We start from the raw sequence: 13,451 nt of genomic DNA on the forward strand, positions 1-13,451 counted from the left end.
CTGCTGTGCTCCTCCTGTGGGGATCCCTGCCCACAACTGTGGGAACCCAGAGGTCTTGTTGGAGACTTCTGACCGTCAGTGCCCATGGCCAAGTGATCCCTGAGCAGGTGCTGCTGGCCCATGGAACAGACATGCAGTAAGTCATGTGCTCTGTGACCGTGCCAGGTTCTGTGCTCATGCAATGCCCACACATGCTGTGAACACTGAGTGGGGCTTCTGTGTCAGAAAAATGCAAAGGACCCCACTTGGGGGGGGGCGTATTTTTCTCTGAAGACTTCCTAGATACTATGTCCACACAGTCCCACAGCTTCCTGAGCAGCTGCCTGCTTTTTCAGCTCCCTTCCCTGCAAGGAGCCCTGCCTTTGCAATAGAATTTCTTTAATTGGTTCCTTTGGTTTTGGGTTAATTTATGGCCAGGAGCTGGGGTTCTGGTATCTGTAAGGCTCCTAGGGAAACCCTGACCTGGAGTCCAGTGCTACAGAATCTCACCCTTTCACTCTTATATTTCTATTTGTGAAAGATAATAAGCACATAATACAGATGAGTATCAAGGTTCAATGTTGCCAATTAATTTTCCTCATCCCATCTGGGGATGTTTAGCCATCACAGATGCTACTTTCTATTATCTTTTTAGCCGCTTTCTTAAAGAATGAGCCTTATGAGACCATGTCATACCACTACATACTCGTCTGCCTCCCTAGAATTAACTTCTGAGATGCCTACACCACAAAGACTACAACATTCCTCAAATCTTTGCAAAAATCAGCATCTGGCCAACCAGACCCTAGTGAGCCTGTCTCTGGTAGGGCCAGGCTGTGACAGGTGACTACTTTATGTTCCACTTGGCCGAGGCTGCTGGCAGCATACACCTGAGACAGGGACAGCAGTGATGTGGCTGGCTCATCTCCAGGTGACTTTGGGGACATCACAGGAGGAGAGCTGTTGAAATTGCTGGAGGAGAAAGAATGCTGGGAACAAAGGACATCACATCTGGAAGAAAACAGAACTATAGACCAGCTTGGTGGTCTGACACACTGCATGTGCAGATACACACTAAGAAGATGCCAGCTCTGGAGAACAGCACAAGAGTCACAAATATCATCCCAGAAGGAACAGCAGGAGGGTACATATAAAAACCGTTGTCAGGGCAGCACATTCCTATTCTGTTGGCTAAATGCATCTTCTCATTCTACTCCACTAGTGCTAATAAGCTTTTCCCCATGAAGACAGTTGAACACTGAACAGGTTGCCCAGGTGAGTATACAAGAAAAGACAGTGAAACAGGCTCTGTGAGGAGAAGGGCCCTGTGATTTAACAAGAGGACCAGTAACTGCATAAGCTAATTCTGATCAATCCTCACAAGAGTGGCATTGTCCCGGTGCCAACAGTACTTGAGTGTCCAGCATTTCATCTGGGTATCAGCACCTATCCTGTGCCTTGTCTACAGAGCAGATCCATTCCTGGCCTAGTGGGGACCCTTCCATTCCACAAAGGGACATGAGGGATACGACAGATGGCCTGAGTAAATACTGCAGCTGGGAAATGAAAAAATACTAAGCAGAGACCAGTGGGGGCATGTTGTGCACCCAGTCCATCTCTGGGGCTCCCAACATTAGAACTAGGGTGTAGAGCTGCTGGAGTGAGGACAGAGGAGGTCACAGAAGCTCTCCAAGGGCTGAAGTCCCTCTGCTCTGGAGACAGGCTGGGAGAGCTTGGGGTGTTCAGCCTGGAGAAGGGAAGGCTCCAGGGAGACCTTAGAGCACCTGCCAGTGCCTAAAGAGGCTCCAAGGAGCTGGAGAGTGCTCCAAGAACCTGGAGGGACAGAAGGGGAAGTGGCTTCCCATTGACAGAGGGCAGGGTTAGATGGGATATTGGGAAGAAATTCTTCCCTCTGAAGGTGCCAAGGCCCTGGTACAGGTTGCCCAGAGAGGTTGTGACTGCCCCATCCCTGGAAGTGTTCAAGGCCAGGTTGGATGCAGCTTGGCACAACCAGGTCTTGTGAAAGATGTCCCTGCCCACGGCAGAGGGTTAGAATTGGATGATTTTTGAGTTCCTTCCAACCCAAACCATTCCAGGATTCTATGATTCCCTGCACGTTTAACTGCACGAGAAAAGGGAAAACTCAATGACTAAGGTGAGAAGAGCCACCCAAAGCACATGGAGAAAAACTACTGGAAATGAACAGGAACGCAGAAACTGAAAAGTAAAGAGACGAAAACAAACAGCAAATCACACCAAATTGTGACAGTGACAGAGTGTGGCCTGTGTCTGAACCTGACAGTTTTGTAGGATGGGCTGACTCAGAAGTGCTCCTGGCCCATGGGCTGGGTGGAACTACAAAACTCACCTGCATCCAGCAGCAGTTTGACTGTCAGGTAGTCATCAGCCAGAACTGCGTAGTGTAGAGCTGTGCAGCCCTTGAAGTTGGCTCGGATGTTGAGACGGTTGTTGAAGTCATCCTCCCGGGTGACAAGGACTGCAGGGGACAAAGAGTGAAAGCTCAGCTCACTGAGATAACGACGCAACTGCTCATCTGGGTTTGCAGCAGCAGCATGGACCCACCACCCCTTACCAAGCAGGAAGCTTATTAAGGGCTTTGTGACCTTTTCTGGGACCACAGGACCCCAGTGTGGATTTCTGGTGGCCATTGCCCCCACTGCACTGAGCAGCAGTGGAAATAAGGACAACATGATTTCCATGTATCCCAGTGAGTGTCTACACAGTGCCCAGACAGGGGAGGAGGTGGGTGGAGAACATCTGAACAAAGACTTTAGCCTTTTTCCAGCCATTTATTGTAGTGCAACAGCATAGCTTGACTTGGAAGACACCTTAAAGCTCATCTGGTTCTACCCCCCTGCCATAGGCAGGGACACCTTCCATGAGACCAGGCTGCTCCAAGCTCTGTTCAGCCTGGTCTTGAACACTTCCAGCAATGGGCCAGTCACAGCTTCTCTGGGCAACCTGTACCAGAGCCTTGGCACTCTCACAGGGCAGAATTTCTTCCAATATCTAATCTAAATAACATTTTTAGCGAACAGAAGGGAAACTAGGACAGGAATGAATGCTGCCCCACCATGGCTTGCTCTTCAAGCAAATTCCTGATTTTGGGAGTCTCCAGCACATAAGTCTGTCTGTCTCAGCAGAGCATGGGTCTGAAGGAAGGGTCTGCAGCACCCCTGCTCTCCTGCAGCTGGTTTAAGCATCAGGCTTTAGAAAACCTGGATTTTAAACTCTTTGCTTTAGTCATCAGCAAAAAAAAAAAGAGAGAGTGACTTTTTACAGCGGCAGATAGTGACAGGACAAGTAGGAATGTCTTCAAACTGACAGTGGGCAGTGTAAGATTGAATATTGGGAAGAAATTCTTCCCTGTGAGGGTGGTGAGACAATGGCACAGGTTGCCCAGAGGAAGCCCCATAAATACGCTGTCCCACCATGGAGAATGAGTGATGGTGGAATTGGCATATGCTGTCTCCATTCAAATGAACACCACCCACCTGGTGGGCCAAATTCTGCTCCTGGAGGTGTGTCCAGCTCCTTGGTGAAAGGGTCTGTACCCAAAACTCATTAGACCCAGATCCAGGAGCAGGGAGAGCTCCCAAGTGCTCTGAATACCTTATACTGTGCTATCACAAAGCAAGCAGAGCTGGAAAATGGATGGGCTGCAGGGACTTCTTCACAGTCCCTCCTAAGAGCCATCAAAAGATTTCTAGGAGATTCAAAAAGTTCAGAAGAGAGAAACACTGTGATGAATACCTGATGCTGTCCGAGCCCAGCATCTCCACTAATGAACCACAGTCCCTCCAGGAAGATCAATTAATGCCCTGGCTCCTTTCCTTCCCTGGGTCCTTTCTCCAAGCACACAGGGTGAGTATGTATATTTATTTGTCGTCATTTCCTACCCAGGGAGGAGCAGGATAATGAACTGCGTGCGTCAGGGAAGATGAATCTGAGATACTAGGGAGCAGCGCAGTAAAGAGATTAAAGTGTTATTATTGTTGGTTTTTTTCCCCCATGGTCCGTTGTGACAGCTCGGCCGTCATCTGTAAAAAATGTCTCTGAGAAAGATAATCATCGGAAACTCAATAAAGCGTCAGGGGAAGCCTCGTCCACCATCCATCACTGGGTGCCTGGAAATTTTCAGCCCTCTGTCTCCCTTCCTGCCATCCATATAAATGTCTGTAATATATTTTGCGCAGTGGTTGTGGAGCACACCCTCTCGATTTGGATGTTTTTATGAAAAAATATTTATACACGAAATATGTAAATGCCTAAAAAAAAAAGAAAAAACAAAGGCAGTTTCTCTCTCTCTTTTTAAAAACGCAACTGAATTTATTCTTTTTAATAAAACATGTCAACCAAAGAATTAATGCAACTTCTCATGGAGTGGCCTTATCTTTTCCTCACCCCAAAATATATAACATTAGAGAGGGATGAATGCAGACAAAAACAATTAACTTTCTTGGTTGATACACTTTATCTTAAATAAAGTCTATGTACATGCATTATGTATTGGCATTCTATTGCTCATTTTTTAATGTAGTTTCATACATTTTACATTCCCTGCTATAGGGATATGATCTATGTATACCCTCTCTCCCATCAAAAAGTAGGTCTGCTGCACGGGTGGGGTCACAGTAAGGGATGAGAGCAGGTAGCTTTTAAAAATACAGAATAATGCCCTGTCAAAGCTGTCACCTCACTGCTCCATCTTCTTAACTCAACCTGTGCTTTATGAAAGGTTCAAATATTACTCCTTCATTAGGCTTTCACAGAGCTTTTGCCTCTTAGCACTGAGTCAAAAGCACAGACAGGCATGTGGATAACGTCACTGTGCTTCAGCAGCATCCATGGTGTGGCTGCATGACAAGGGAAATGACCCTGTGCTGGGCTCAGCTCCGGATCCCTCACTCCAAGAAGGACATTGAGGTACTGGAGCATGTCCAGAGAAGGGCAAGAGAGCTGTGGAATGGTGTGGAGCACAAGTCTGGTGAGGAGTGCCTGAGGGAGTTGAGGAAGCTCATCCTGGAGAAAAGGAAGCTCAGCCTGGAGAAAAGGAGGCTCAGTGGGACTTTCTCACTCTCCTCAACTCTCTGACAGGTGGGGGTCAAGCTCTTCTCCCAAGGAACAAGGGACAAGACAAGAGGAAATGTCCTCAAGCTGTGCCAGGGGAGATTCAGGATGGATATTGGGAAAAATTTCTTCATGGAAAGGGTTGTTAAGCCCTGGCACCATCTGCCCATCTGTGGAGGGCTTTAAAAGTCATGTGGATGTAGCACTTGGAGACACGGTCTAGTGGTGGCCTCAGCAGTGCTATAATGGTTGGACTTCATGGTCTGGAAGGGCTTTTCCAACCAAAATAATTCCATGATTCTATTCTATGACTCTATGACTCAGGCTCTGCAAACCATGCTGTGCAGACTGAGGCTCTAGACAAACTGTGTGACTTCCTCCCATTTTCCACCCAGAGCAGCTGGAACAAGGTTTAACTTCCAAACACCTCAGAGCACACAAAAGCAGCCACTGTGGATGCAGGCGTATCTGGAAACTCAAGTCCCAGTGGCTGGCTGGGCTCTGGCAGGGCAAGGGGGATGTCTGGGAAACATCCCATGGTCTGCCAGCTCAGAGGTGAGGCTGGCAGGCCAGCACAGTGCTTGCATAGAGAAAAGGCTTCTGGAATGGGGAAGAAAAGACAGGGACATTTTAGGGGGGTTGGATCCTATTATCATTCCTGCTAGCATGAGGAACAGAAGAATCTCTGAACATGCAGCTGGCTGCTCCAAAGCACAGCTGGGCACCTAGAATCCAGACATATCCTGATAATCATAAAACCAAGAAAATTTTACCACCATTTATTGTCATGAAAAGTGGAAACTGTCTGGGCAATTTAAATAGGTCTGAATAAACAAAGCAGGTGTCTGAGAAACCTGGCCTAGTGGAAGGTATCCATGCCATGGCAGGGGGTTGGACTGGATGGGCTTTAAAGGTCCCTTCCCACCCAAACCATCCCATGATTCTATGATTCTGAGTCTGCATCAACCAGTGATGAGGATAATGAAGGGGTGAGCGTGGAAACTGAGATCTGCCAAGAATATCCATAATGAGAGGACATGACTCTGCAGAAAATGACCTTGTTTTCATGGAAAGTCATCCACGGTTGAGAGCTGACACTGATGCCTGCCCAAACCCAACAGTAGTCACAGCAACCATTCAGCTTGCATCATTCAGCTTTATTTCACTTGGCCAAGTCTGTCCGCATTTCACAGCTCATGATAAGATCTGGATTAAGGCTGCTGGCGGAATACACTGCCCTGAACCCTTCCCCAAGATGTGGCTGCATGTGAGTCAATGGAATGATGTTTCTATCTACAACTTTGTATTTTGCTCTGGCTATATAAAACCAGTTTATCTCTGGTTTGAAGGATTGCTTCTATATAATATCTACGTAATGTTTCTTTCCTCTTCAGACACACATTCAACCCAAGTACCATCAATTACTTTTCATTTAAATGGAAAAAAGAAGAAACAAGCTCTAAAAAAAGAGGTCAGATCAGGAAACAAAATTTTGGGACCTGAAAAGCAAATGTTTGTAGCTACACACAAAACCATCTTACCTTCCAAGGAATGGAGGCCTTTTTCTTTAGCAATCTCATACACACTGCTGAAATCATCCCCAAGGTTTGGATCTGCATTAGCTGTGAGCAGAGCCTTTACCACACTGTCACAAAACAGAAGGAAAGTAAGGCAGAAGTTGTAGATGAGGAATTGAAGCCCCTCGAGGGTCAGAGACTGAGAAGTGCTCAGAAAGCCCTCTTCAAATATTCCTGGGAATGTTAACATTCCAGGAAAGTTAACCCACAACCATAACTGAACATTTCATCAAATAGAGTTCTACCAGCATATGCTAAAATGAATGATATGGGGGAGGGACTGGAGGAAGGGGTAGAGATATGCAATCCTTCTGAGGTGACATGCACAGAACATGCTTCTAGCACAAGGCATATTCCCAGACACAGACCTTGACTCCAAGGCCACCCCTGTCCCTGCAAAAAGGAAGATTATTGTAACAGTCTGCAGATTAAGGGAAGCAAAACTACATTGCTTTTGGGAGGCAATTGTACAGGACCTAAATCTCCAATACTAAAGGTGCCATTCTACCACAGGAAATGCAAACAACTTTCACAGCAAGCAGTTCAGAGGAGGCTCTGAAGATAATCAGAGGGCTGGAGCACCTCTGTCCTAGAAGACAGGCTGAGAGAGTTGGGGGTGTTCAGCCTGGAGAAGAGAAGGCTCCAGGGAGACCTTAGAGCCCCTTAGGGCCTAAAGCGGCTCCAAAACTCCTGGAGGGAAACTTTGGACAAAAGCTCGGAGTGACAGGACAATGGGAATGGCTTCCCATTGACAGAGGATAGACAGGATATCAGGAAGAAATTCTTGTCTGTGAGGGTGGTGATGCTCTGGCACAGGTTGCCCAGAGAAGCCGTGGCTGTCCCATCCCTGAGAGCGTTCCAGGCCAGACTGAGGCTTGAAGCAAACTGATCTAGTGGCAGGTGCCCCTGCCCACGGCAGGGGAGTGCAATGAGGTTGGCTTTAAGGCCTGTTCAGCCCAAACAAGCTTCTGATTCTGTGATTCTATGACTTGAACTTTACAGCCCTTTTAGACACTGGAAGGGGCCCCAAGAGGTGTCCCTGAAACTTTCCCTTCTCCAGGCTGAACAACCCCAGCTCTCCCAGCCTGTCTCCAGAGCGGAGGTGCTCCAGACCTTGGACCACCTCCTTGGAGCTCCACTCCACCTTGTCACTCCAGCAGCTTCCCACACTTCTGAGGCTGGACCCCAGAGCCAGATGCAGCTCTGCTGGTGGGGGTCTTGTCAGAGTGGAGCAGAGGGTCAGAAGCTTCTCCCTTGCCCTGCTGCCCATGGAGCTGGGGATCAGTCCAGGACATACTGGATTTTGAGCTGCCAGCAAATGTTGCACATTATGAACATGCTGCAGTGGGACATGGGACACACTGCCCAGGCCATTTTGGTGTGGAAGTCCTCACTCTCTGCTTCTGAATCCAAACAATCATCAGGTCAGAATTAAATTTCTCACTCCTTCTGAAAGCAGCTTAAAGCCAGTTAATTCTTAAATTATTTTTTTTTCAGCATGCAGGCTTCCCATGACAACTAGACAGTAACTCATTTGTTAGCATTCATCACCAGTGACATGGCTCACAGGCTGACAGCGATGTGTGCCACAGCCTGACATGTACCTGCAGGCTGTGGCTTGTCAAGTCACATCTGGAATTTAACTTAAGCTCCTCTTCCATTTACCCTATAAATGCATTAGCAGAATCAAGGGTGGTTATCTTATTATTTGAGCATGGTATAGCAGAGGCTGGCTCTTTACTAGCACTGGTGTGCTCCTCACCATGTATAAAGTCACCTCTAATGAGCACAGCACCAAGACTGGGGGCTGAAGATAGAATCATGGAATTGTTTAGGTTGGAAAAGCCCTCTAAGACCATCGAGTCCAACTGTTCCTCCAGCACTGTCACCCACTGATACCTGGAAAATATAATAGATCTTTCCAACAATGTGAAGTGAATATAAAAGCAAATCTTTACTTGAAAGCTTTCAGGTACACAATGTGGTGAAAACTGCATGTGGAATAGTAATTCTACAATTTTTATAATGTTAGTTGATTAGTGTACTTATCATATACTGTCCAATTAAAAGGTTGGTTGTCTAGGTAATAATTCCTGGGGTCTTGCTCCACTGGAAGCAGTCTAGCTGTTTCTTTTGCCCCACTTCTGTTATGTCTGGCTCAGATTCTGACTGGAAAAGAGAATGCCCTTGTAGCTGGTTCTCTTCTTGGAATAAGACTGAACAGTACTTAGTAATGTCTTTATAAGGTTAACTTATCGTTCCTAAATGTAGGGAGGAAAGATCGGAAAAATACTAGAAGCTACAGCTATGCTTTAGCAATCTATGAATATATAACAAGCTTTAGCAAAGCTACAAATATATAACAAGCTAAAAATCTTAGGCATCATTCCCCCCTAAACTGCATCCCTATGTCAAATATCCAAATATTTTTAAACCCTTCAGGAATGGGAACTGTACCAGAAACCCCCAGGGCAGACTGTACCAGAGCTGGACAACTTTTTGGGGAAGAAATTTTCCCAATATCCAACCTAAACTTCCCTTGGTGCAACTTGAGGCTGTTTCCCTTGTCCTGTCACTTGTTACCTGGGAGAAGAGACTGACCCCCACCTGGCTCCCCTCTCCTGTCAGGCAATCCTTGTGAGCATACAGAGCTCGTTTACATCTGTACTCCATTTATATCCATATCTCATTTACATCCATATTTCAACAATATTGTTTGTTCTATGCTATTTAGGTTGAGAGGTTCTGGCTCTTATTCCGCAAACAGCAATTTCCAGTTATGGCCCTTCCCCTTTTCAGTCATCAGAAGCATGCTGCAATGCACAGGTTCTTGAGTGGATCCAGTTGTACAGCCATGGCTGAACAGGCACTAAGGAAGGGCATCATGAAAACCTGGAATGCTTTGGGTTAGACAGGGACCTTAAAGCTCATCTAATTTCAACCCCCTGCCATGGACAGGGACACCTTTCACTAGACCAGATTGCTCCAAGATCCATCCAATTAAGCCACACTTCCAGGAATGGGGCAGTCACACCCTCTCTGGGCAACCTGTGCTGGGGCCTTGCCATACTCACAAGGATGAATTTCTTCCCAATATCCCATCTAACCCTGCCCTCTGTCAATAGGAAGCCACTCCCCTTCGTCCTGTCTCTCTAGGCCCTTGTCCAAAGTCCCTCTCCAGGTCTCTTGGAGTCTCTTTAGACACTGGCAGGGGCTCTAAGGCCTCCCTGGAGCCTTCTTTTCTGAACAGCCTCACCTCTCTCAGCCTCTCTCCAGCCCCTGGAGAATCTCCATGACCTCCTGTGTACTTGCTTCAACAGGTTGACATCTTTCTTTATGGTGGATTACCTCACCTACTTTCAGATATCAGCAGTGGAAGCCATAAAGATCAGAGCAGCCTTTCATCACATACGTGCTCACTCTCTACCACACAAATCTCTTCAATGAGCCTGAGTTTTCTCTCAGTTCACTGTAGTTTTGATTTTGTTTGAAGGGTCAGTGTGTGAGATAACCCACAATCTCCAGTACAGTTCCAGTGAGACAACCTCACTGTGTCATCCTCATGCGTCTATGGCAGTGCACCCCCTGCCCCACCCCCAGGCCACACTGTGATCTGAGAACAGACAGTGTGATGCCAGGGAAAAGACACCGATCCAAGTATCTGCTCCATGTCAGAAGAGACATGTCTACACTACCTTGCTACACTGCTCCTTAAGGCTGTATGAGTGAGGACAATCCATGTAAAAGTGCCACAACAAGCCTATAGATCCTTCTGGACTACCTTAGGAGCACTGATGAGGCACAGGGCACAAAATGTATCCTGAAATTCCTTCAGCATCTCTAGGAAGGGCTGCTCAGCATGCCTAGCTCCACTCCCACCTCTGCTTCAGAACTTGGACCTTTATCACTGCCCTCTATGGCTGCAGCAAAATGCAAAGCAAGGAAGCAGTCTGGCTGCAAGAAAAGCCCCGTGAGGCCAAGTGCGTGGCCTTGGACATCCAGAACAGATGTAGCCACAGGCCACCTGCCCAGGCTCTCCCATCTCTGGTCATTTGGTAGGACAGACCTACCCTTAACATCTGTCTGGCACTGTGCCATCTGTCAAAGACTGTGGAACAGAGGGAGATGCACCACATCCAGTCTTTCTAGTTGGGAAAGCTCTAGCACAGGTCACTGATCTGTACAAAGTTCTTCTGGAAGATCCAGTGCTGGATTCCTCTGGAAACATCCTGCATCTCCAGTACTTGGCGCTAGTGTGGTCAACCCAGACACCAAGAGAACTGCATCAAAGACCTCAAAGAGGAGGTCCCCATGAAAGCAGGAGGTGCAGGATGGAAGATGGCAGGACAGGTTATGTTCTCTATTGACAACCTCCGTACTGCTAGAGATGGACATCTACCTACTGAACAGAAAACATCACAGAATCATGGCTTTTAAATCCGTCCAGGGATGGGAACTTCACCACTGCCCTGGGCAGCCACTGCCCTGGCAGTGACAGGGCTGGACAACTCCTTCAGGCAAGAAATTATATGCTTCAATTAAGCCTTTGATGATCCTGCCCTAGCAGGTGGCTTACTGTGATACCTCTTGCAATCAGGGTTTCCAGCATCCCCACCAGGCAGCTAAGTGATCCTCATGGATCACTCAAGTCTTTGGAAGCACAGGTTCTGATATGGTCAAACCACCCTTCCTGGACCCCATTCTCATGACTACTACCACCAAAGAGACCCCTCTACTTCAATTTTAGCTCACAGGCCATGATATACCTTCAGGCCCCTGAATCTGCCTCATTTTAAGGGAAGTGATCCCAAGTCCCAGTGTAGGACTTTAATCCACAACATCGTGGCCCATGAGTGAGCTACAGGTACTGAGCGAGTCATATGGTAAAACAGGATTTGTCATTTTCTTGATAACTCCATCCATCTGCCTTTTGCGCCCCCGGTGACTGCACTGAAATGAGTGTTCTTCCCAGGCACTCCATCAGATACTACCTCCATGTGCTCTTGGATACTCAGGAAGCCCTGTGCTTTTCATCCACTGCCAACACATTCAGCATTCTTCTCTGGGAAGTGGCCTTCTGTGAGAAGTTGAGCAGAGGACTACAACTGCTAGATACAAGGTGGTCTGAGAGTGGTGTAGCAGGTGATGGTGGCAGAACAGCTCTGCTCTCCCTGTGAATTACCCTCTGCACCATATTCCCTGTGGTAAGAAACATTTCCATAGCTCTTATGATGGATGGGAGACTCAAGTTTAATAACAAGCACTGATATAATCACTTCCTGCCAAAATCTGCTCTGCCTAAATACTGGCACTAGTCTAATAACAACACATCACACATTCAGCCTTCCTTTCCAATCATCTTTCAATCACATCCCCTGCTTTTGGGATGTGCCAACCCCTCCAAGCACTTGTCCATCAGCTAGACTCCTGGAATCACAGCTATTAACTGCATCTGTCCAATTTGCAGGTAATGGGACATTCAAGCAAATTACCCTGTAGGAAAGGTAACAGTGCCATGAAAATGCAAAGAACTGTACTCAGCGATGAAAAGCATGTGAATGTTCCTGGAAAAAAGGAAAAAACTTGCAAAATCAGGTGATTAAAGAGGCTCCAAGGGAGCTGGAGAGAGACTTTGGACAAGGAACTGGCGTGACAAGATGAGGGGGAATGACTTCAAAGTGACAGAGGGCAGGGTTAAATGGTATATTGGGAAGAAATTCTTCCCTGCAAGGGTAGCAAGACCCTGGCACAGGTTGCCTACAGAAGCTGTGACTGCCCTGGAAGTGTTCGAGGCCTGGTTGGATGGATCTTGCAGCAACCAGGTCTAGTGGAAGGTGTCCCTGCCCATGGCAGGGGGATTGGAATGAGATGAGCTTTGCCCTTCCAAACCCAAACCATCCCATGATGAGTGAGTTTCAAATGAGGGATTCTCTGGCCCATACACTTTTTGTGCTCTTCCTCTTGCTGTGAGGCACTGGGGCAGAACAACACCCTACACCAGATTCTAGAAGGAGTGGGATGCCACTGTCCAACTGGGCTGTTCCAGCTTCCCTCCATAGCTCACCTGTGTTCAACAGCCTCAACAAGCTGAGTTTTAATTTGCTGATCAAGTTTTGATTGGATTAGAGGCAGAGCCTATTCAACAGCATGAATACAAATCTAAATTGACCCTGGTGATGACTCAGAGGGCAATGCTGAGCTAGAGCTGGCTGGGCAGTTCAATCGATTGGGGAAAGTGCTTTCTGCTTGTAATGGCTGGACTAACATATTGTTCAATAAATAAATACATATATACAATACAGGGGGTGGGGAAATCAATGGTGAGATGGTGGGAGGTGACTGGGGCTGTGTGAAGAGAGATGTCATGCCTGGACCACCGCCGGCAGCTGGGGTTGGTGAACCAAGAAGCCTCGTGATCCCCATGACCGTGCGTTATCAGCACAATGCAAACGCCTGGCTGGGTTTTGATACGCCGCTGCCCTGAGCTCTGGCAGGAGCCACATGTCCTGCCTGGACACAAAGAAGATCCTTGTGTGGTTATATCTTAACTGTGTAAAACTTAGCACAGCAGGAGGGCTGGGAGGAACTGTTGCTCAGAGGAAGCTAAATGTGGATGTGTGCCTTCCCAGGAGCATGTTTACATCTACCGATGGCACAGAAAGCCGGGCAGCCACAGCAATCCGTTGCGCTGTGCTGTGTTATTATTAACCCAGATGAAAATGACTGACTCCTCAAAAAGGAATAAAAAAGGACTATGGAATAAAAAAAAAAAGGAAAAAAATCTCGAAGGGTGGTAATTGTTAT

The 13,451-nt window shown here is 47.3% G+C and overlaps 1 protein-coding gene across 1 annotated transcript in view; it reads right to left on the reverse strand.

The window, feature by feature from the left end:
• Nucleotides 1-13,451, reverse strand: part of CLPB (caseinolytic mitochondrial matrix peptidase chaperone subunit B) — a 72,963-nt gene that overhangs the window by 39,145 nt on the left and 20,367 nt on the right. The window contains exons 4-5 of the mRNA XM_041422443.1: nucleotides 6,612-6,715; nucleotides 2,348-2,476 (exon numbers count right to left, since the gene is read on the reverse strand). Coding sequence (XP_041278377.1) covers nucleotides 2,348-2,476; nucleotides 6,612-6,715 — 233 coding nt within the window. The remainder of the gene's footprint in view (nucleotides 1-2,347; nucleotides 2,477-6,611; nucleotides 6,716-13,451) is intronic.

Source organism: Onychostruthus taczanowskii, unplaced genomic scaffold, assembly GCF_017590055.1.
Source record: "Onychostruthus taczanowskii isolate IOZ18803 unplaced genomic scaffold, ASM1759005v1 scaffold73, whole genome shotgun sequence".
Taxonomy (NCBI): Eukaryota; Metazoa; Chordata; class Aves; order Passeriformes; family Passeridae; genus Onychostruthus; species Onychostruthus taczanowskii.